At 40.0% G+C, this 25,523-nt stretch overlaps 1 protein-coding gene across 1 annotated transcript in view; it reads right to left on the bottom strand.

The window, feature by feature from the left end:
* DGKQ (diacylglycerol kinase theta) overlaps positions 1–25,523 on the bottom strand; it is a 278,163-nt gene that overhangs the window by 156,541 nt on the left and 96,099 nt on the right. The window contains exon 3 of the mRNA XM_089670873.1: positions 1,178–1,280. Coding sequence (XP_089526999.1) covers positions 1,178–1,280 — 103 coding nt within the window. The remainder of the gene's footprint in view (positions 1–1,177; positions 1,281–25,523) is intronic.

Genomic DNA, 25,523 nt, shown 5'->3' with positions numbered 1-25,523 from the left:
GATAATAATTGCCAGTACTACCCCTGGCTGTGCCTCCCATAAGGAAGGTCTAAATTTATACTGAGTTGGGTGGGGGTATTGCCAATAAATATATTAGGAAGGCATAGGAAAGACAGGTGGCTAGTAGGGCAAACTTCTCACACCAAAGGAGGGCTACAAAAGACAACAAGAGAGCAGGAGGGCAGAGTTGTAAAGATTAGGATCATCTCATAAATTTGGGTTAGACAATAAGAGCAAAAATATACATCAGAGTAATACTGACAGAGCTAAAGATTTTGGAAGCAGCAAATATTATCAATAAGAACATTGAAACATTGATAGTAATGAATCGGCTTCAGTTAGATGTGGATTTTGAAAGCAGTATAGATTACCATATAGCATAGCAGTGTCAATTAGCAGTCATACATGGCATGGGAGATAGTACAGATGGATATTGCTCGCAGACATTTACTTTTTCCAAAATGATAGTTGCCAATGCTACCCCTGGTTAAGGAACACAAATCTGCACACAGTTTCAAGGAGCCCATCCAATGCACAACTATCATTGGAGAATCTACTTTTTCCTTAAAAGAAGCAAACATCCACAATCAATTGTATGCACCTTTAATTTCAAAGGACTCATCTACATTCACAGTCGAGGATGGTGTTAACTTTGGAGCCTTTACTCTAACCCATTATTTTACACCCTTCCCGTTTCTCTTCTGTCCTGCCTAGGCCTGCTGTTGTAAACATCAGGACAAACAGGCACAGCATAGGCAACTAGTGCTGATGATAACACTCTGCTGTGCAGCCTTCAGTAAGTGTGCAAACAGAAACCAGGAGAGCTCACAATCGCTCTCCCCTGAGCTGTGCTGCCAGATTTCTGCACATAAAGTATGAAGGAAACAGGGAAAAGGGAGGAAATTTTGTCTAAAATAATTTACATATATTGTATAGGAGGAGTTGCCCCTCCTAACCACTAGTACCATTTCACAGGGACTGGTCCATATGTCAAATACAACCTAGACAACAATCTTTACAAAAATGTGTTTCATTAAATGTTTCCTAAATATACAATATTTATCCCACACAATTTTCAGCCAATATCATAAAAGAAACTGACATCTGATTGGTTAAGAGAGATTACCACAGTGCATTCATCCATGCCTAAACCAAATTGTCTCTAGTAAAAATTTACCTTCACAACGTAAGGCCAGACTATCTTCCAGAAGTTTTCTACAGACTGCGCAGAACTTCTTTTTGTGATGTCCAGGTAGTCGAAAGCAATGTGAAACGGGGACCTGGAAACAGGATTTAAAAAAGTATGGTTACACTTGGGTTTAGTGAACATTCAGAAAAACATACCACAGAAACACAGCAAGTCTGCCCATTCTATAGACACCGCTACATGCTGCAATGCTTCAAAACAAAACAGGTGATGCAAGAAATACTTGCATTATTTCTTACAGATGAAGGTCATAGATATAGATTGCTTAGAAATAACAAGTCAATTTTGCATTTTTCAGCATGTTTTTTTTTCAGCTAAAAGAATTCACGTACGGGGTTCTTTTCAAAAAACGTTATCCAATGACACAGCAGATCAACTGGTAAATGCAGTTGCCGATTGTCGGCTGCACTTTCCTCATGTTGTCACAACATGAGGAAAGTACTGCCGAAAAACGGCAATTGTCAGAAAACAGATCGGCACTGATCATCAGTGCCCAGCAGTGCCACCCACCTGTGCCACCCATCAATGCCACCAATAAGAAACAAAGAAAACATTTTTTTATTTTTTGCACTTTTTTGTTTATATTGCAAAAAATAAAACACCCAGAAGCTATTAAATACCACCAAAAGAAAGCCCTATTTGTGAGAAAAAAAATGATAAAAATTTCATATGGGTGCAGTGTTGCATGACCGTGCAATTGTCATTCAAAGTGATACAGCACTGAAAGCTGAAATTTGGCCTGGGCAGGAAGGGGGTATAAGTTCCCAGTAGGGAAGTGGTTAATACAAAAGAAAAAAAGGTGACTAGAATCCCAGTCAAGGGGAAGTTGCTTTCACAGGACACAAGCAGTGTATCAAAAACAACCAAGTTAAATTCAGTAAATACAAAGTATCTTTATAAAATGTCAAATATGAAATTAAAATAGTATTAAAAATCAAACACATATACCTTTCTTCCACCAATAAAAAGACAATGTTATCATTGGGGAGATTTGCCTTCATTTCCTGTCCCATAGCTAAAACAGGAAGAGGAAATCCCTAAAATTAAAAAGAATCCCTTGGGGAACCCCAGGTCACCAGAACCATGTGTCCCCATTGGAAGATATTATTACTTTAGTAATGACAAACTAAAATTTGAGATTTTCTTTTACTTTCAACAATAATGGTAAACCACAGGGTGAATCTCCGTAATGAGGACAGACCGTAATAAAAACCTAACTGGGGTTCTATTCCCTCTCCACTCTATCCAAAAAAAAAAAAAAAAGTTTTGCCTTTATTTAAATCAACCCCAATGACTCTGTTTTTCCACATATAGGTTTCTGTGCATTATGGTTGAGAGAACGGATCTACAAAAAGGTAGAGACTAGGAATTTTTACATTCCTTAACCACTTCAATACCGGCACTTACACCCCCCTTCCTGCCCATGCCAATTTTCAGCTTTCAGTGCTGTCACACTTTGAATAATTACGCAGTCATGCAAAATTGTACCCAAATTAAATTCTTATTTTTTTTCTTCACAATTAGAGCTTTCTTTTTGGTGGTATTTAAACACCGCTGGGTTTTTATTTTTTGCTAAACAAAGTTTTAGGGGAAGAAAAAGAAAAAAAAAAAAAAAAAACTCTGTTTCTGCTATAATTTTGCAAATAAATAATTTCTCTTCTATGATCTGTGCTATCGAGGCTACACTGATGGACACTGATGCTGCTGCACTGATATGCAGCGATGATGGGCACTGATAAGTGCCCTGATTATCAGTGTAAATGTGCCCTGTCACAGGAAAGCCAGTTATTGGCTTTCCTTTCCTCAGACAGTGACAGTGCTGAGGAAAGGAAATGCTGATAACCGACATTTGTTTAAATCTGATCATCTGTGATTGGACACAGGTGATCACATGATAAAGAGCCAACATCATTGGCTCTTCACCCTGATAGCTGAAGCTCTGTGTCCAAGGGACACGGCTTACCACTGATTGTCACACTGCGCACCCCTGGAGGGGCACAGCCCCACTGCATAAAAGTTTTGACTGGAGTTCTGCTTTAAAGTATATGTGAACCTTCACCTTGTAAAACATTCCATTCAGTTTAAAATAAAAATGAAAGGTAAAACATTTGTGTATAGATATAAAAAAGTATTTAGCATAATTTTTTTTTATAAGTGATCACATTCCCTCTGTTCTCAGCTGCATAAGAAGCTGGGAGAGAAACAGCAGCACACAGATCTTCCCAGTGAATTGCTGTACAGGGGGGCATGTCATTGCTCCCATGATCATTGAATTAGCTCCCAGCACAGCTAGAACACAGACCACGCTATGCTGTCCTGCCTAGTGTGGTCAGTTTTTAATAGGAAAGCAGAGGGACTGGCAGGAACACCATGGATTTCGCACAAAGGAAGCAATACAAAGAAAACAGGATACTTTTTTGTACAAGTACATACTACGACAGGCACATACAGCATCAGGAATATGAAAGGTTGGGTTTACATATTATTTAAAGTCAAAACGCTAAATACACATTTTTTAAAAAATGCACTCTCTCTCTATAGATATATTATTCTGCAAATTTAATAGATTGACAACTCCTATCCTCATATTGATTAGTGGTTTCAAATTAATAATAACTACTTCAGTAGAGAACACACACAAAAAGATATACTCAGCATCTTTCCAAATAACTGTTCTGTTTATTCAGCGCAATTGAAGTTTTGTTATACACGATTACGTTGGTGTCATTAATATTACAATTGTACTTTTATGGTAACAAGGGTGTTACATAGGCAGGCTAATTTCTAATCAGGACTCGAAAGAATGCAAACATGTAATCAAAACATTGTAAGTGTTATGTGCACAATGAGTGCAGTGCGCAATACTTAGGCAAAGCATACAAAATAGAATGTAGTTACAGGTGAAACTCGAAAAATTAGAATATCGTGCAAAAGTTCATTTATTTCAGTAATGCAACTTAAAAGGTGAAACCAATATATGAGATAGACTCATTACATGCAAAGCAAGATAGTTCAAGCCGCGATTTGTCATAATTGTGATGATTATGGCTTACAGCTCATGGAAACCCCAAATCCACAAGCTCAGAAAATTAGAATATTGTGAAAAGGTGCAATATTCTAGGCTCAAAGTGTCCCACTCTAATCAGCTAATTAAGCCATAACACCTGCAAAGGGTTCCTGAGCCTTTAAATGGTCTCTCAGTCTGGTTCAGTAGGAATCACAAATCATGGGAAAGACTGCTGACCTGACAGTTGTGCAGAAAACCATCGACACCCTCCATAAGGAGGGAACGCCTCAAAAGGTAATTGCAAAAGAAGTTGGATGTTCCCAAAGTGCTGCATCAAAGCACATCAATAGAAAGTCATGTGGAATGGAAAAGTGTGGAAGAAAAAGGTGCACAAGCAGCAGCGATGACCGCAGCCTGGAGAGGATTGTCAGGAAAAGGCCATTCAAAAGTGTTGGGGACTTTCACAAGGAGTGGACTGAGGCTGGAGTCAGTGCATCAAGTGCCACCACACACAGACGGATCCTGCACATGGCCTTCAAATGTCGTATTCCTCTTGCAAAGCCGCTCCTGAACAATAAACAATGTCAGAAGCGTCTTACCTGGGCTAAATAAAACCAGACCTGGTCTGTTGCGCAGTGATCCAAAGTCCTCTTTTCTGATGAGAGCAACTTTTGCATCTCATTTGGAAACCAAGGACCCAGAGTATGGAGGAAGAATGGAGAGGCACACGCTGCAAGATGCTTGAAGTCCAGTGTGAAGTTTCCACTGTCTGTGTTGCTCTGGGGAGCCATGTCATATGCTGGTGTTGGTCCACTGTGCTTCATTAAGTCCAGGGTCAACGCAGCCGTCTACCAGGAGATTTCTGGAGCACTTCATGCTTCCTTCCACAGACGAGCTTTATGGGGATGCTGACTTCATTTTCCAGCAGGACTTGGCACCTGCCCACACTGCCAAAAGCACCAAAACCTGGTTCAATGACCGTTGGATTACTGTGCTTGATTGGCCAGCAAACTCGCCTGACCTGAACCCCATAGAAAATCTATGGGGCATTGCCAAGAGAAAGATGAGATACATGAGACCGAACAATGCAGAAGAGCTGAAGGCCGCTATATTGAAGCATCGTGGTCTTTTCTGAAAATGTTCCTGAAGGTGAACTTACAATTTAATTTTACGAATGCACAATTATTAAATGGTGTTACAGAGCATTATGCTTTTCTATAGAAAGAACACAGCAATAGCAACTGACTTTCCAAATGTAGCTGTATGGTCCTCCCACGCTCTAGGTCCCCTATTAGTTTATACCAAAAAGCTGCTAGCACCTTACCATATACTCGATGGAAAATGACAAATTGAAGACTAATTGGTGCTGCGCTCTCTCTAGGTGATAAACTCCTGTGATGTTAATACCCCACACAGTGTACAAACTTGTAAATAAATACACAAAAATTATTGAAAAGAATGCACATAAAAACATCCAAATTGTGGATAATAGTGAATACCACCCAAAAAAAAAAGTGTAACCTAGGTATACCACTAGAAATAAAATAGATGACTATGGGTTAACAAAAACACAATTACACAAAACCAAAAATTATTGAATAGAATGCACATGAAAACATCCAATTAGTGGATAATAGTGAATACCACCCAAACATAAAAGGGGTAACCTAGATACACCCCTAGAAATAAAATAGGTGACTATGGGTGAAAACACATAATTAATATATATATATATATATATATATATATATATATATATATATATATATATATATACACACATACATACATATATATATATATATATATATATACATACATACATACACACGCATATACATATATATTACTTCTTTTTGAATCACGCCCAAAAAAAAAGGTGATATGATCCTATTGAGGATCCCAAAACTCAGTGATACAAATACAACACAAATAATATCCTGCAACTGATTAGTTGCTATAGGAAATGCTCCTAAAATTTAAGTGTTCACACTAAACATAATAAAGGATAGGTGAAAGTGAAAAAATATAGTCTAAATAAATAAATAAATGAATAAACAGTATTAATGAATAAACTTTTACACGTTTCTTTTATTAAATCCATAACATTATTACACTATGGGAGCATTTTCTTTTACATTCATTCCCGGTTGTATGAGTTTTGGCTGTTCCTATACTTACTAATCTGGAGAGGGTTCCTGCTGTGCTGATATCCACCAGTGAGGCGGATTGACCCATCTGCTGACCTGATATGTTAAAGTAGATCCTGGTTCCTGGTTGATGCGATAATATATGAGAAAGGCTTTTTGGCCCTGCAGGGTCACTTCATGGAGGTGAGGGGGCATTTCCCCTAGTGTTAGATATTATTACGTTGCGTATTCACCTTCACAATACCATCACTATCTAAGAACTACAAGACACCTTCACCGTCTTTAGGTGTATTGGACTTCATGTTTTTGGCTGCAGTATATGTAGTTCATGGGACTTGTCTCCATCGGGTCTTTTGTTTGATATTCATGACCCATTGTGTTCATATTATTTATGTCACTTATACACCATTTATTTCACATACCCCTGATTTAGGGGTCACCGTTTTGTGATTTCACGTTCATTTATTTTTTCACAAATCTCACTTGAATCCGTAAGTTTCAGAAGATTTCAGTAATAGATGTGTGTTGCAGAAATTACTTTGCAGTTTATTTTATTCTTCCACACCAGTTTCTACTGTTTATTCATTTATTAAGTGTTCTTGCATGGCAAGACCACTTACTGTTATCTCACATATATATTCTTATAGCCAAATTTACCAGCCTAACTCCTCCCACAGTTTTTACACTACATAGACCGTAATATACCGAAACGTGCGGATTGTTCCCGATTAATGTGCTATCACTTTGTGGAATGTTTCGCCGAATGGTTCACGAAATATTGGCATTTTTGTGGTGAAATTGGTCCCATAGGAATGAATGGCGGAATGTTCAAAACTAGAGTGGGAGCTGACAAAAGCTAGAGTGTGAGCTGAAAAATCAGGACATGATTTCTAAACTGCCATCACTCCCTCATTTTCAAGCCCACCTACACAAATCTTATTTCAAAACGTTCAGCTATCCCTGCTGCCACTAAAAATGTCCACGGCTAAGCCATAGTCCTGATAGTTTTCACAATATGACCATTTGTTTGCAACTCACACCGCCCATTGATATTCATTAAAACTCCACTCTAGCCACCTCAAATTTGAAGGGCAATTTCTAAACTGCGACTGTGCCTTCATTTTTAATATATCAGAGACATACTATGCATCAAAATGTAGGCCTGGGTCTTGTGATTCTCACAATATAAAGCTTTGCGCTGTAGCAGTTATAATTTTTCAACTACAACCATTTGAAGATGGCAACCGCTAGTGAAGTGAGCAAGTTGGAGCAGTTTGTTTTTAACCGCTCTTCTCTGCCCTTGCTGTAGAGTGAGTTGCCATAGGAACCCAGGTGTATGAGCAGGCAGCAGAGTGACAAGCCACTCCATCCACTCCAGTTGTAGAATACTGGTGGAGGCAAGAACACTTCACAAAATTTCCCAAGAAATTGTAGCTTTTCTAGTTTAGATTTAATTTTTTCACTTTCACCTATCCTTTATTATGTTTAGTGTGAACACTTAAATTTTGGGAGCATTTCCTATTGCAACTAATCAGTTGCAGGATATTATTTGTGTTGTATTTGTATCACTGAGTTTTGGGATCCTCAATAGGATCATATCATGGTTTTTTTGGGCACAATCCAAAAAGAATATATATATATATATATATATATATATATATATATATATATATATTTATTTACTTTGTAATTATGTGTTTTGTTCACCCATAGTCACCTATTTTATTTCTAGGGGTGTGGGCGTGATTCAAAAAGGAGTAATATATATTCATACATATATATATATATATATATTGTAATTATGTGTTTTGTTCACCCATAGTCACCTATTTTATTTCTAGGGGTGTATCTAGGGTACACTTTTTACGTTTGGGTGGTATTAACTATTACCCACTAATTGGATGTTTTCATGTGCATTCTATTCAATAATTTTTTGTTTTGTGTAATTATGTGTTTTGTTCAACCATAGTCACCTATTGCATATATAAACCTTTTTGTAAATCTCCCAGTGAATACCCAATAAATAATCAAATATTCAATAAATAAATAAAAAAAAACTTCAATCAATATGTGCACAATTCATTAATCCATAATGTGTCCAATGAAGTAGAGATCTCAAATGAGTCCAGTAAAGTCCAAAAATCCAAAATTCAAACTTAATCCAATAGGAAGAATTTGAATCTATAATAATCTGTGAAGACCTCAAAAGAAAACAATCTATAGTACATTAACTTCAAAATTATCCATAAACCCACTCCAATCCGTGCAAAACAAAAACCACTCCAAACTGTATTATTGGTGCAAATACAAAAAAAAAAAAAAACTATGAATAATAGATTATATAATTAATAAATACTACATCCGTGAATACTCCAAAATCGTGAGCACTCTGTGTCCACTCTAATACTGTATACACTCTGTGATCGAACCAAAATAATTGCTAAATACTATTACCCTCTGTGAGTGATCATATCCATAACCAATATCTCAAGAATTATATCTTCCAACTCCTTCACCTCAGGGGTTGATCCTCCAACATATCTAGGTAACCAACTTCCAGCTCCTCATGTGGCTCTGATACAGCACTCCAAACAATGGTAAGAACTCATGTATTGATAACCAACAAAATGGCCACGGCGACACTTCCGGCTAGCGTGCGTGCGTCTTGACGTCACTTCGTTGACGCGTTTCGTCACATCCGGACTTCATCTTCATCTAGAGATAGCGCAGCACCAATTAGTCTTCAATTTGAGTTTGCAAATTACTCCTTATGTTTGAAAGTTTGCAAAGTGCAATACCAAACAGAGAAAGCGGTAGGAGAGTTAATGAGTCACTCTTTTGACTCATTTAGCTGTCTGCAATTTTATCTATTGAGCTCTGTTTACAGTTTTTTCCACAAAAGCAGTTAAGATTAACATGTGAATAGAAGCTTAGAGCTCAGTTGGCTGGAAATAGGTAAATCTAAAATACTTACAAGCAATATTTCACCTGACAAAAGCAACCTGAACCTAAAGCTGAATTCCTGGTATAGGTTTTATAGCATACTAAAATTGGTCCAGTTTGGACTAGTATACAGTGCCTTGAAAAAGTATTCACACACCTTGAAATTTTCTACATTTTGTCATGTTACAACCAAAAACGTATATGTATTTTATTGGGCTTTTATGTGATAGACCAGCACAAAGTGGCACATAATTGTAAAAAGTGGATGGAAAATGATAAATGGTTTTCAAAAATTTTTTACAAATAAATATATGAAAAGTGTGGTGTGCGTTTGTATTCAGCCCTCTTTACTCTGATACCCCTAACTAAAATCTAGCCCAAGCAATTGCCTTCAGAAGTCACCTAATTGGTAAATAGAGTCCACCTGTGTGTAATTTAATCTCAGTATAGATACAGCTGTTCTATGAAATACTCAGCTTTTTTAGAGAATATTAGTGAACAAACAGCAACATGAAGGCCAAGGAACACACCAGACAGCTCAGGGATAAAGTTGTGGAGAGGTTTAAAATAGGGTTAGGTTATAAAAAAAAAAATATCCCAAGCTTGGAACATCTCACGGAGCACTGCTCAGTCCATCATCTGAAAATGGAAAGAGTATGGTACAACTGCAAACCTACCAAGACATGGCCTTCCATCTAAACGGACATGCTGGGCAAGGAGAGCATTAATCAGAGAAGCAGTCAAGAGGCCCATAGTAACTCTGCAGGAGTTGCAGATATCCACAGCTCAGGTGGAAGAATCTGTCCACAGGACAACTATTAGTCGTGCACTCGACAATTCTGGCCTTTATGGAAGAGTGGCAAGAAGAAAGCCATTGTTTAAAGAAAGGCATAAGAAGTCCCGTTTGCAGTTTGCGAGAAGCCATGTGGAGGACACAGCAAACGTGGAAGAAGGTGCTCTGGTCAGATGAGACCAAAATTAAATTTTTTGGCCTAAACGCAAAACGTTGGTTTTAAACGTGTGGCGGAAGACTAACAGTGCACATAACCCTGAACACACCATCCCCACAGTGAAACATGGTGGTGGCAGCATCATGTTGTGGGAATGCTTTTCTTCAGCAGGGACAGGAAAGCTGGTCAGAGTTAAGGAGTAGATGGATAGAACCAAATACAGGGCAATCTTAGAAGAAAACCTGTTAAGAGTCTACAAAAGACTTGAGACTAGGGTGGAGTTGTACCTTCCAGCAAGACAACAATCCTTAACATACAGCCAGTGCTACAATGGAATGGCTTAGATCAAAGCATATTCATGTGTTTGAATGGCCTAGTCAAAGTCCAGACCTAAATCCAATTGAGAATCTGTGGCAAGATTTGAAAATTGCTGTTCACAGACGCTCTTCACCCAATCTGACAGAGCTTGAGCTATTTTGCAAAGAAGAATGGCCAAAAATGTCACACTCTAGATGTGCAAAGCTGGTAGAGACATCCCCAAAAAAGACTTGCAGATGTAATTGCAGCGAAAGGTGGTTCTACAAAGTATTGACTAAGGGGGGCTGAATACAAATGCACGCCACACTTTTCAGATATTTGTAAAGATTTTTGAAAATCATTTATCATTTTCCTTCCACTTCATGTTAGTCTATCATATAAAATCCCAATAAAATACATTTATGTTTTTGGTTGTAACGTGACAAAATGTGGAACATTTTAAGTGGTATGAATACTTTTTCAAGGCACTGTAAATAGGCATATTCCATACCTGTGGGATCCCTGGGGAAGTTGGAAATCACTGTAGTATTCTATCTTTCGGGTCCTGTGCCAAGCTGCATAGTTACCAAAAGGAAGTTATCTGCTCAGCACGAGCATCATTCACAGAACACCTTAAATTTCTCTCAATGAATACAAGACATTTTCTGATTTTACAAGGTGGAGAAACAGGGTGATGATTTGAAGATCTCCATATTGACATTCTGTGAATGGCATTGTGGCAAGCAAGGAAACCCCCTCCTCTGTTCACTGTGTAGCATGGCAGCTGCTCATCAATGTACGGGACCCAGAAGAGAGCAGAGATCACTGTAGTAGCGGAGACTCCTACAGGGATTTCCAGTTTCCACAGGAATCCCACAGGTATGGCATAAGCATACTTATATTGGTGCAAGCTGGGACCAATGTAACTACCATACATTGTAAACACCATATCTGCAACTCAGCGTTAATACATAAAAAATATACTGTATATTAAAAAAAACACATTCTAATTACAGGGTGCAGCAAACATTAGTGCATTATGTACTGGACTAAGGTGTGTACTTGCAAAATATATTGAGAAGCAAATTAAATATACATATGCCAGATACAAATGCCAGCGACTTTCCTATACCTATGTTGTCCTATACTTATGATGTCACTAAGGTCTTCTCAGAAGCCCGCCTCACCACCTACCCCCTAGACCCTGTCCCCTCACAACTCCTACGGTCACCCTCTTCTTCCATCCTACTCTCCCTCACATCTTTAATCTTTCCCTCTCTACTGGCACCTTCCCCTCCCCTCTAAAGCACGCACACATCACTCCCATACTTAAAAAACTCTCCCTGGATCCCACCGTTTTGAACAACCTAAGACCCATCTCCTTGCTGCCATTTACATCTAAACTCCTAGAGTGCTTAGTCTATAATCGCCTGAGCTCCCACCTCACCGACAACAACCTCCACGATCGCCTACAGTCTGGTTTCTGCCCCCTACACTCCACCGAAACTGCCCTACTCAAACTCACCACCGACCTGCTAACCGCCAAAACCAATGGCTACTATACAGTACTCCTACTCCTTGACCTCTCTGCGGCTTTTGACACGGTTAACCACCCCCTCCTCCTCAAAAAACTCCACTCTCTTGGCCTCAGAGACTCCACTCTCTCCTGGCTCTCCCCCTATCTATCACAGCGCTCCTTCAGTGTTACCTATAACGCTGCCACCTCCTGCAAGGTTCTGTCCTCGGACCCCTTCTCTTCTCCATCTATACCTCCTCCCTTGGCCAATTGATAAATTTCCACGGCTTCAATTACCATCTCTATGCTGACGACACACAAATCTATCTTTCTACCCCTCACCCCTTCAGTCTCCACCCGTATCAAAAGCCTACTAAGAGACATATCGGATTGGATGTCACTCCACTTCCTCAAACTAAATCTTTCCAAAACTGAGCTCCTAGTATTCCCCCCAGCCCGTGCCCCCCCCCCCCCCCCCGACTTCTCCATCAAGACCAACAACACTATCATCAGTCCCACCCCTCAAGCCAGAGTACTAGGTGTCATCCTAGACTCCAATCTGTCCTTTCAGCCCCAGGTCCAATCGCTGACAAACTCATGTAGACTTCACCTCCGCAACATCTCCAAGATACGACCGTTCCTGATCTCAGAAACCACTAAGAAACTCATTCACTCCCTTATTATATCACGCCTCGACTACTGTAACTCCATCCTCATTGGCCTACCTCACCGCAGGCTATCCCCACTTCAGTCTATCATGAATGCTGCGGCCAGACTCATCCACCTTACTAACCATTCCGTATCTGCCACCCCCCTCTGCCAATCCCTCCACTGGCTTCCAATTGCCCAACGGATAAAATTCAAAACGCTAACGCTGACGTATAAAGCCAATCATAATACTGCCCCAAATTACATCACCGATCTTGTCTCCAAATATCACCCAAACCGTACTCTCCGCTCCTCACAAGACCTCCTACTCTCTAGCTCCCTTGTCTCCTCCTCCCATGCACATCTCCAGGACTTCTCCACAGCTTCCCCCATCCTCTGGAACTCCCTACCCCAATCCATCAGACTATCACCTACTCTGCTCACTTTTAGGCGCACTCTGAAAACCTCTCTTCAGGGAAGCCTACCCCCCACCCTCAGCTAATACTGAACTTCTCTACTCTTCCAACCACTCCATCCCCCACAGCTATTTCCTCCTGTACCACTATCCCCTCCCTCCTAGATTGTAAGCTCAAAAGGAGCAGGGCCCTCAACTCCCTCTTGTATTGAATTGTATTGTTACTGTACTGTCTCGTGTATTGTCTCCAACTAAATTGTAAAGCGCTGAGGAAACTGTCGGCGCTATATAAATCAAGTATAATAATAATAATAATTTGCTGTGAAGCACATTTCTTGGGAACAAAGTACATACTCTGCCCCTGACGTCAACTAAGCCAATACCATAGCTTTATAACAAAGAGCAAACTAAATATATGCGGTGTTCAATATTGTGTACTAAAGTACATGTCTGGCAGATAAAAGTTCCCATATACAGTCAGGTCCATAAATATTGGGACATCGACACAATTCTAACATTTTTGGCCCTATATACCACCACAATGGATTTGAAATGAAACGAACAAGATGTGCTTTAACTGCAGACTGTCAGCTTTAATTTGAGGGTATTTACATCCAAATCAGGTGAACGGTGTAGGAATTACAACAGTTTGCATATGTGCCTCCCACTTATTAAGGAACCAAAAGTAATGGGACAGAATAATAATCATAAATCAAACTTTCACTTTTTAATACTTGGTTACAAATCCTTTGCAGTCAATTACAGCCTGAAGTCTGGAATGCATAGACATCACCAGACGCTGGGTTTCATCCCTGGTGATGCTCTGCCAGGCCTCTAATGCAACTGTCTTCAGTTCCTGCTTGTTCTTGGGGCATTTTCCCTTCAGTTTTGTCTTCAGCAAGTGAAATGCATGCTCAATCGGATTCAGGTCAGGTGATTGACTTGGCCATTGCATAACATTCCACTTCTTTCCCTTAAAAAACTCTTTGGTTGCTTTTGCAGTATGCTTTGGGTCATTGTCCATCTGCACTGTGAAGCGGCGTCCAATGAGTTCTGAAGCATTTGGCTGAATATGAGCAGATAATATTGCCCGAAACACTTCAGAATTCATCCTGCTGCTTTTGTCAGCAGTCACATCATCAATAAATACAAGAGAACCAGTTCCATTGGCAGCCATACATGCCCACGCCATGGCACTACCACCACCATGCTTCACTGATGAGGTGGTATGCTTAGGATCATGAGCAGTTCCTTTCCTTCTCCATACTCTTCTCTTCCCATCACTCTGGTACAAGTTGATCTTGGTCTCATCTGTCCATAGGATGTTGTTTCAGAACTGTGAAGGCTTTTTTAGATGTTGTTTAGCAAACTCTAATCAGGCCTTCCTGTTTTTGAGGCTCACTAATGGTTTTCATCTTGTGGTGAACCCTCTGTATTCACTCTGGTGAAGTCTTCTCTTGATTGGTGACTTTGACACACATACACCTACCTCCTGGAGAGTGTTCTTGATCTGGCCAACTGTTGTGAAGGGTGTTTTCTTCACCAGGGAAAGAATTCTTCGGTCACCCACCACAGTTGTTTTCCGTGGTCTTTCGGGTCTTTTGGTGTTGCTGAGCTCACCGGTGCGTTCCTTCTTTTTAAGAATGTTCCAAACAGTTGTTTTGGCCACGCCTAATGTTTTTGCTATCTCTCTGATGGGTTTGTTTTGTTTTTTCAGCCTAATGATGGCTTGCTTCACTGATAGTGACAGCTCTTTGGATCTCATCTTGAGAGTTGACAGCAACAGATTCCAAATGCAAATAGCACACTTGAAATGAACTCTGGACCTTTTATCTGCTCATTGTAATTGGGATAATGAGGAAATAACACACAACTGGCCATGGAACGGCTGAGAAGCCAATTGTCCCATTACTTTTGGTCCCTTAATAAGTGGGAGGCACATATGCAAACTGTTGTAATTCCTACACCGTTCACCTGATTTGAATGTAAATACCCTCAAATTAAAGCTAACAGTCTGCAGTTAAAGCAAATCTTGTTCATTTCATTTCAAATCCATTGTGGTGGTGTATAGAGCCAAAAATGTTAGAATTGTGTCGATGTCCCAATATTTATGGACCTGACTGTATGTATTTCATCTGTTTATTTAGATATTTAAAAAGAGGTCAGCTTTAAAGGTATTTAAATTTGAACTTTTATTCAGAAAATTAAGTCCTGCTAACCCACTTTATGCTGGCCCCTTTTGCAGGTATAGCTAAGTAAAACATTAAAAATAAGAGCCTATGTGGTTTAAAATCAAGTAACACATGGTCTTACCCTGCTCTGCACAGCCTCAGTTACTCTCTATCCTTGGCACTGTGCCAAAGATTACTAGGGGAAAATAAGCTGACAGCTTTAAGATTTACTGTTGCTGAAGGGAGTGGAAAGCAACAGGAATAACAGACTGTGGCGGGAACGCAGATTAGGGAGAGAGAAAAGAAAAGCAGGGGAGGTGACAGAACAAACTCTGCTGCCAGGGAGACACAGAGTAAAGAAAGCCAGTTTATGCAATTTTCTTTCCTTCAATATCGGGTGAACCTCTTGATTCCCTTATTAACACAACCAGTATGGTTGATGGAGGAATCCCTCCCGTTGCACTATTGTATTCTGACAGCGGGAGGCTTCCCAGGAGTCAGAATAGAATAATCACTGCTGGTGGCTACAGCCAGAAGCAGTGATCGCACAAAAAAAGAACCACCCCAACAGGCTGGTTGTATTGAAGTTGATCGATAGACTGACTCAACCAGCCTGTTCATAGATGGATCGAAATTTGTCCGGTTCCTAGTGAAGTCAGGGAGCCTTCCCTGCTGTCAGAACACAATGATCAGTGTCGGCAGCATTAATCTTTCGGAAACAACTTGACAGGCTGGTTGTACACAAGCCATAGATAGATCAACTTGTGTACAACCAGGATACCCATACATGGAACAAAATTTAGTTGGTCCCTAATGAACTGGGCAAATTTTAATCCATGTATCATCGGCTTTAGTCTGGTCACTGAGAGCATACAATTCTCAAAGGAATATATTCTGGAAATATCAAGATTGAAAGAAAGATTTCTGCAGGTTTAAACTGAAACTTGCTGCAAAATTTTGCATTATGAAAATCCATGTCACAATGATCCTATAGCCTGCTTTGTGTTGTGTGGTTTGGAAAATGTTCAAAGTTGTTCACCTGCACATTGCCAAAAACGTATTACATTTGCAGCTCCAGCTAAACAAGGCACGACGTTAACAAGCTCAGTCATGCTTTCCCTAAAGGGAGAAAATGACTTCTTACAAGTAAGCAACTATATATGGTAAACAAGTACACATATCTAATGTCTGCCAAGAGTGTTACATTCCATTTCAAACAGTAGCAAACATTAACTTAATTTCAAGGGGGGGGCATAGCCCAGAGCAACACAACAGTAAACATACACCAGAATTCTTATATATATATATATATATATATACACATATATATACAGTCAGGTCCATAAATATTGGGACATTGAAACAATTCTAACACTTTTGGCTCTATACACCACCACAATGGATTTGAAATGAAACGAACAAGATGAGCTTTAACTTCAGACTGTAAGCTTTAATTTGAGGGTATTTACATGCAAATCAGGTGAACGGTGTAGGAATTACAACAGTTTGCATATGTGCCTCCCACTTGTTAAGCGACCAAAGGTAATGGGACAGAATAATAATCATAAATCAAACTTTCACTTTTTAATACTTGGTTGCAAATCCTTTGCAGTCAATTACAGCCTGAAGTCTGGAACGCATAGACATCACCAGACGCTGGGTTTCATCCCTGGTGATGCTCTGCCAGGCCTCTACTGCAACTGTCTTCAGTTCCTGCTTGTTCTTGGGGCATTTTCCCTTCAGTTTTGTCTTCAGCAAGTGAAATGCATGCTCAATCGGATTCAGGTCAGGTGATTGACTTGGCCATTGCATAACATTCCACTTCTTTCCCTTAAAAAACTCTTTGGTTGCTTTTGCAGTCTGCTTTGCGTCATTGTCCATCTGCACTGTGAAGCGTCCAATGAGTTGTGAAGCATTTGGCTGAATATGAGCAGATAATATTCCCGAAAAACTTCAGAATTCATCCTGCTGCTTTTGTCAGCAGTCACATCATCAATAAATACAAGAGAACCAGTTCCATTGGCAGCCATACATGCCCACGCCATGACACTACCACCACCATGCTTCACTGATGAGGTGGTATGCTTAGGATCATGAGCAGTTCCTTTCCTTCTCCATACTCTTCTCTTCCCATCACTCTGGTACAAGTTGATCTTGGTCTCATCTGTCCATAGGATGTTGTTTCAGAACTGTGAAGGCTTTTTTAGATGTTGTTTGGCAAACTCTAATCTGGCCTTCCTGTTTTTGAGGCTCACTAATGGTTTTCATCTTGTGGTGAACCCTCTGTATTCACTCTGGTGAAGTCTTCTCTTGATTGGTGACTTTGACACACATACACCTACCTCCTGGAGAGTGTTCTTGATCTGGCCAACTGTTGTGAAGGGTGTTTTCTTCACCAGGGAAAGAATTCTTCGCTCATCCACCACAGTTGTTTTCCGTGGTCTTCCGGGTCTTTTGGTGTTGCTGAGCTCACCGGTGCGTTCCTTTTTAAGAATGTTCCAAACAGTTGTTTTGGCCACGCCTAATGTTTTTGCTATCTCTCTGATGGGTTTGTTTTGTTTTTTCAGCCTAATGATGGCTTGCTTCACTGATAGTGACAGCTCTTTGGATCTCATCTTGAGAATTGACAGCAACAGATTCCAAATGCAAATAGCACACTTGAAATAAACTCTGGACATTTTATCTGCTCATTGTAATTGGGATAATGAGGGAATAACACTCACCTGGCCATGGAACAACTGAGAAGCCAATTGTCCCATTACTTTTAGTCCCTTAACAAGTGGGAGGCACATATGCAAACTATTGTAATTCCTACACCGTTCACCTGATTTGGATGTAAATACCCTCAAATTAAAGCTGACAGTCTGCAGTTAAAGCACATCTTGTTTGTTTCATTTCAAATCCATTGTGGTGGTGTATAGAGCCAAAAATGTTAGAATTGTGTCGATGTCCCAATATTAATGGACCTGACTGTATGTATGTGTATATATATATATATATATATATATATATATATATATATATATATATATATACACACACACACATATACACATACACACACACACACACACACACACACACTATATACGTAAACACAATATTGCCCGCTATAACAGCTTCAACTCTTCAGGGAAGGCTGTCCACAAGGTATAGGAGTGCCTATGCGAGTATTTCACCATTCTTCCAGAAGTGCATTTGTGCAGTCAGGTACGGATGTTGGACGAAAAGGCCTGGCTCACAGTCTCCGCTCTAATTTATCCCAAAGGTGTTCTATCATGTTGATGTGCAGGCCAGTCAAGTTCCTCCACCCTAAACTCTCTCATCCATTTCTTTATGGACCTTGCTTTCTGCACTAGTGTGAAGTCATGTTGGAATAGGAAAGGGCCATCCCCAAACTGTTCTCACAAAGTTGGGAGCATGAAATTGTCCAAAATGTCTTGGTATGCTGATGCCTTAAGAGTTCCCTTAACTATAATTAAGTGGCTAAGCACAACCCCTGAAAAACAACCCCACACCATGATCCTCCCTCCACCAAACTTTACACTTGGCACACTGCAGTCAGGCAAGTACCGTCCTCCTGGCAACCGCCAAACCCAGACAAGTCCATCGGATTGCCAGAAAGAGAAGCGTGATTTGTCACTCCAGAAAACACGTCTCCACTGCTCTAAAGTCCAGTGATGGCATTCTTTACGCCACTGCATCAGATGGTTTGCATTGCACTGGGTGATGTAAAGCTTGGATGCAGCTGCTCGGCCATGGAAACCCATTCCATGAAGCTCTCTATGCACTGTTGTTGTGCTAATCTGAAGACCACACCAAGTTTGGAGGTCTTTAGCTATTGACTGTGCAGACAGTAAGCGGTTTCTGCACACTGTGCATGCACTGGTCCCACTCTGCCGTTTTACATGGCCTACCACTTCGTGGCTGAGTTGCTGTTGTTCCCAGTTGCTTCTACTTTGTTATAATACCACTAACAGTTGACCGTGGAATATTTAGAAGCAAGGAAATTTCACGGATGGACTTATTGCACAGGTGGCAACCTATCACGGTACCACGCTTGAATTCACTGAGAGCAACCCATACTTTCACAAATGTTTGCAGAAGCAGTCTGCATACCTAGGTGCTTGATTTTATACACCTGTGGCCATGGAGGTGAGTGGCATACCTGAATCCAATGATTTGGAGGGGTGTCCCAATACTTTTGGTAATATATACACACACACACACTTCAAAGAAATTAAAGGGGAACTCTGAAAACACATCAGATTTCAATGGGGAAAAATATCATGATGGACATCTATACTGATATGGACTGGGTAATGTGTTAGGAACATACTTATGCCCTATCGTTTGATGGAAATGAAAATTATCAACCTACAGGAGGACTGAATTCAAAGACACCCCAAAAATAAAAGTGTAAAAAATTACGCAGCAGGCTAGTCCATTTTGCTGAAACTTCATCGCAGCAACTCAAAATGGTACTCAGTTTGTATGGCCCCCATGTGCTTGTATGCATGCCTGACAACATTGTGGCATGCTCCTAATGAAACAACAGATGTGTCCTGGGGGATATTCTCCCAGATCTGGACCAGTGCATCACTGAGCTCCTGGAAATTCTGAGGTGCAACCTGGTGGCATCAGATGGACCGAAACAGGATATCCCAGAGGGGTTCTATTGGCTTTAGGTCAGGCGAGTGTGGGGGCCATATAATGGTATCAATGATATCAGGTGATTAACTTGGCCATAGCAGAATATTCCACTTCTTTTCCTTCAAAAGCTTCTGGGTTGCTTTTGCAGTGTGATTTGGATCATTGTCCATCTGTACTGTGAAGCGCCGTCCAATCAACTTTGCTGCATTTGGCCTGACAGGATATCTCCACTGCAGAATTCATCCAGCTGCTTCGGTCACATGATCAATAAACACCAATGACCCAGTGCCAATGGAATCCATGCATGCCCATGCCATCACACTGCCTCCACCATGTTTTACAGATAATGTTGTGTGCTTTGGATCATGAGCTGTTCCAAGCCCTCTCCACACTTTTTTCTTCCAGTCATTCTGGTACAGATTAATCTTAGTTTCATCCGTCCAAAGAATGCTTTTCCAGAACTGGTCAGACTTTTTTTTTTAGATGTTTTTAGGCAAAGTCTAATCTGGATTTTCTATTCTTCAGGCTTGGGAATGGTTTGCACCTTGTGGTGAACCCTCTGTATTTGCTTGTTTGAAGTCTTCTCTTGATTGTAGACTTTGACAATGATATGCCCACCTCCTGGAGAGTGTCCTTCACTTGTCTGGATAATGTGAATGGGTTTTTCTTTACCATAGAGAGGATTCTGCGATCATCCACCACTGTTGTCTTCTGTGAACGTTCATGCCTTTTTTATGTTGCTGAGCTCACCAGTGTGTTTTCCTTTCCTCAGAATGTACCAAACTGTTGATCTGGCCACTTCTAATGTTCCTGCTATCTCTCTGATGGATGCGTTTCGTTTTTGAAGCCTTACAATGGCCTGTTTCACTTGCTTGGACAGCTCCTTTGAATGCATGATATAGGTTCACATCAATAGATTCCAAATCAAATACCACACTTAGAATCAACTCCAGACCTTTTACCTGCTTAATTGATGAAGAAATAACGGAGTAGCCCACACCTGGCCACTGAACAGCTTTTGATTCAATTGTCCAATTACTTTTGGTCCCTTGAAAAAGGGAGGAGGGCTACTCTTAAGAGCTGTAATTCCTAATCCCATCTTTCAATTTGGATGTACATACCCTCAAATTAAACCTGAGAGTGTGCACTTTCAGCCCATATTCATTATAGAACTATAGCTTGAATATGTTTTGGTAAATACCTGAAAAAAACAAATTGTGCCTGTGTCTAAATAAGTGTGTGTGTGTGTGTGTGTGTGTGTGTGTGTGTGTGTGTAAATAAAACCGCTTCAACTCTTCTGAGAAGGCTGTCCACAAGGTTTAGGAGTGTGTCCATGGGAATATGTTTGACCATTCTTCTAGAAGCACATTTGTGAAGTCAGGCACTCATGTCAAATGAGAAGGCCTGGCTCACAGTCTCCACTGTAATTCACCCCAAAGGTGTTCTATTGAAGAAGTCAGGACTGGTGCATAATCATGTTGGAACAGGAAGGGGCCAAATTTGACAGCTAATACGGGGAGACTTCTCAGAGGTTAGCGAAAAGCAGCTGAAGCCATGGGAACATGTTACATGTTCCACCCTAAAAACGGGTGGAACATGTAACATGTTCCCAATGGTGAACTTATCTTTTATGCTCCACTCAATGACCCTTCTTAGGCTGCCATGAGGTTATCAGTCTGCTGCAGGCATGAGGATGCATTTACTTCGTCTCCTCTACCCCAGTGATTATACTAGGACGCAATTTTGTAACACGTCGCAAGGTGAGAGAAACAGTCGGGCGGGGCTAATCTAAGTCATTTGTTAACATATCCTAGAAATGGAAAGGCACCAGGAATTAGATGAGTCAGCATCTCAGGCTAGAAAGTATAAGTTTTTACATCTGTCACTGGTGTCCTAACAACCATGCTTCATCCCTGCAGTCAGACAGGGATTCATGTATGACAGCAGAATGTAAACAAATAAGCAGTCAGTGGGAAAAACTAAAAACTAAAAACAGTATTGGGTCGGTTACAGATACAAAGGCACCCATGTTGATGAGGATAAGGACCTCTTCCCCTTAAAGGCCCAGTGGTTGTGAGGGATTGCTGGAAAGGGACTTATTGGAATCTGGAAGCCCCCTTTTACAATAAGGGCCCCCCCAGATCTTGAACCCCAATGTGAAGGAGTAGGGGTACAAAAGTACCCAATACTCACCAAAAAATATCAAAACACAACACAGTTTTTGACAAGTCTATTAAAATACATCCCTAAATACGTTGTCCAGCGATATAGGTTATTGTTAAAAGAGGCCTCTAGATTCACCAGGCCAGGTTTTCCTCCCTGTCAGCTCGGGCACACTGCCTTAGATGGCTATGTATGCAAAACATTCCCAGCACACAGTTAACCCCTTTGATTGCCCATCATCTTAACCCCTTCCTGCCCGATGCCATTAGTACAGTGCATTTTTTCTTTTTTATAGCACTGATCACTGTATTGGTGTAGTGACACCAATACAGTGATCAGTGCTATAAAAAAAAAAAAAAAAAAAAAAAAAAAAAAATGTCAGTGACACCAAGTCAGTTCTCCCCAAGTGTCAGAAAACCCACCGCAGTCCCGCTATAAGTCGCTGATCACTGCCATTACTAATTTAAAAAAAAAATTCCAGTATCTATACCGACATTTGTAAACGCTAAATATTTCACATTAACCAATTAATTTACAGGTATTGGGATATTTTTTTTAGCAAAGACATGTCGCAGAATACATTTTGGCCTAAATTTATGAGGAAATTTGATTTTTTTTAATTTTTCACTGGACATGTTTAATAGCAAAATTGTCTTTTTTTTTTTATAGCGCAAAAAATTAAAACAGCACAGGCGATCAAATACCACCAAAAAAAAGCTCAATTGGTAGGAAAAAAACGTAAATTTCATTTGGGTGCAGTGTTGCATGACCACACAATTTTCAGTTAAAGTAACGTAGCGCCGTAACACAAAAAATGGCCCGGTCAGAAAGGAAGGTAGAGATGCACTGCGGTCTCTTTTTCATCCAAAAAGAAACGGATGAAAAAAAAACTGACAGACAGAACGTCCGTATGAAAGGGGCCTAAGAGACTTCAGAAAATTAGCAGCACTGAGATGCAAACAAGGACAAAAAAAAAAGGTAGGAACAAGCATTTACTATTCAACACAACAGTTGTTTATGATGCAGAGTGCTTTACAAAACTAAATGTCATTCAGTTTGGACTTATAGCTACCGAAAGAGATTTTATCACGTAAAATATCAATACAAAATTACTTTTATGGAGAAGAGGGGGAACTGTAAGGGACAACTTCAACAAAAGTGAACTTTTCCTTTAAAACACAATACAACTTAGTTAGCTACAACATTTAATATAGTAGACCTGGCCCTTAGGCATTGCTTGAAAACCATAGACTAGAATCTGGAATTGCCTTTTAAAATGTAGCTATTGCTTCTACCAATCACATTTTAGGTCTATTCCCATGCTGACTGACCACTGGCATAAAGCAAAATGGCCCCTTGCGTTCAGACTCTTTAAAATAGACTTTTCTTTAAAAGTTCTGACATCAAAATGTTAACAATAGTTTCCTTTTACATGCTGGATTGGAACTGAAGTAGGAGTTTAAAGTGTGCTTATTGCTAAAAGGGACAGAAGTACCTAAGTTGTCCCTTTTCAAAGAGGTTCCCAAAATTGGTCCACAGGCACCCCTGACACAGCAGATCCATCATCACTATAGCTGGAGGTGAACCACGTTCTTTGGTCTCTCTGTCCTGCACATATTTTATTTCCACATCAACTAGCTGATACAAATGGTCACAGAACAGGTCCCCATTTTGACTTCAGCCCAGGACAAATAAACATAGCCCACAGCCTGCTTGTCATGTTACACAGTGTTTCTATATGGAGAACTTGTGATGTTGCCTAAAACTACTCTTTTTAATATCACATATGGATACCCTGTATTGGCTTGCAGCTACTGATGTCCGCGGTCTGTCATTTGTTAGAAATCATGCTGCAAATTACCGGAGATTGTTTTTCTTATAAATGAATAACACTTGTTTTGTTTATTAAAATAAAGCTAATGCTTTACTGATGTGGTCACTATATAAAATTTTGAAGCAAACCATAAGATTCTTTTATTTAATAAACGTCACTTGACAGGTAACACTTGAAACATAAAAGTAACCTGAAAAGAACCAGTGGATTCATTTACTGTTTTTTATCCACTTCAATACCGGATACTTTTATCCCCTTCCTACCCAGGACAATTTTCACTTTTAGCGCGGTCACACATTGAATGCTAATTACTTAGTCATGCCACACTGTAGCCAAATTAAAGCTATATCATTTTTTTTTTTAAGACAGTTAGAGCTTTCTTTTGGTGGTATTTAATCACCATTAGGTTTTTTATTTTTTGGTATATAAATGAAAAATTACTGAAAATTTTGAATAAAAACACATTTTCTTAGTTTCAGTTATAAAATTTTGCAAATAATTTTTTCTTCAGAAATTTAGGCCAAATGTATTCTGCTACACTTCTTTAGCAAAAATAACCCAAATCACTGTATATTGAGTCTGTGTGAAAGTTATAGACTTTCAACAGGGGTCTCCAAACTTTCTAAACAAAGGGCCAGTGTATTGTTCTTCAGATTTTGGGGTGCCAGACTGGTCAACGGCAGTAGAAATTTCTCTGGCATCAGTGGACATAAACCGTCGCATTTGGTATTAGGGGGAGGAATAGTGCCCCATCATTGAAAGGAATAGTGCCCCATTATTGGGGTCAATGGGAGAAATTATGCCTTATTATCGTCAGTTGGCAAGATAGTGTCTCATATCTTTATCTCAGATAAAGGTACGCAAAAAAAAAACATCCGGCTTCAGGGCCGCAGTTTGTAGACCACTGGTCCACAAGCTATGGTATGTATCATTGAAAATTGATCAATCCTGATCTACTTACTGCCAATCTAATTTCTAGAGGTCCTAAAATGCCAGGACAGTACAAAACTCCCCCAAACTAGCCCCTTTTTGGAAAGTAGACATTCCAAGGTATTTAGTATGTGGCATGTTGCATTTTTTTAATTTGTAATTTTATGTCACAATTGTTTTTTAAATTAAGAATTTAAAATTAGGTTCTTTGTTCATAAAGTTGTCATCTTAAAAAGTTATGCCTCCCAAATATAGGGATGCCCCATGTGTAAGACTTTTTCATAGTCTAGATCAGGGGTGTCAAACTGGCAGCCCTCCAGCTGTTGCAAAACTACAAGTCCCATCATGCCTTTGCGAGTCATGCTTGTAATTGTCAATCTTGCAATGCCTCATAGGACTTGTAGTTTGGCAACAGCTAGAGGGCCGTCAGTTTGACACCCATGTGCTAGATGGATAGAGGGGCCCAAAATCCAAGGAGAGCCTTTGGACTTAATGGAGCATAAATTACAGGTATACTGCGCATCTATGGGCTGTGCCCACATAACCGTGTCATTCATTCAAAGAGATCTGTAAATGAATGACCTACAAGTCCCATCTGCCACCATGGGAACTTAAAAAATTAGTGAACCGAGGACCATA

Source organism: Staurois parvus, unplaced genomic scaffold (genome assembly GCF_062004578.1).
Source record: "Staurois parvus isolate SC_StPar_1 unplaced genomic scaffold, SC_StPar_1.0 ptg000096l, whole genome shotgun sequence".
Lineage (NCBI taxonomy): Eukaryota > Metazoa > Chordata > Amphibia > Anura > Ranidae > Staurois > Staurois parvus.
This window is presented reverse-complemented; position numbering and strand designations above follow the sequence as displayed.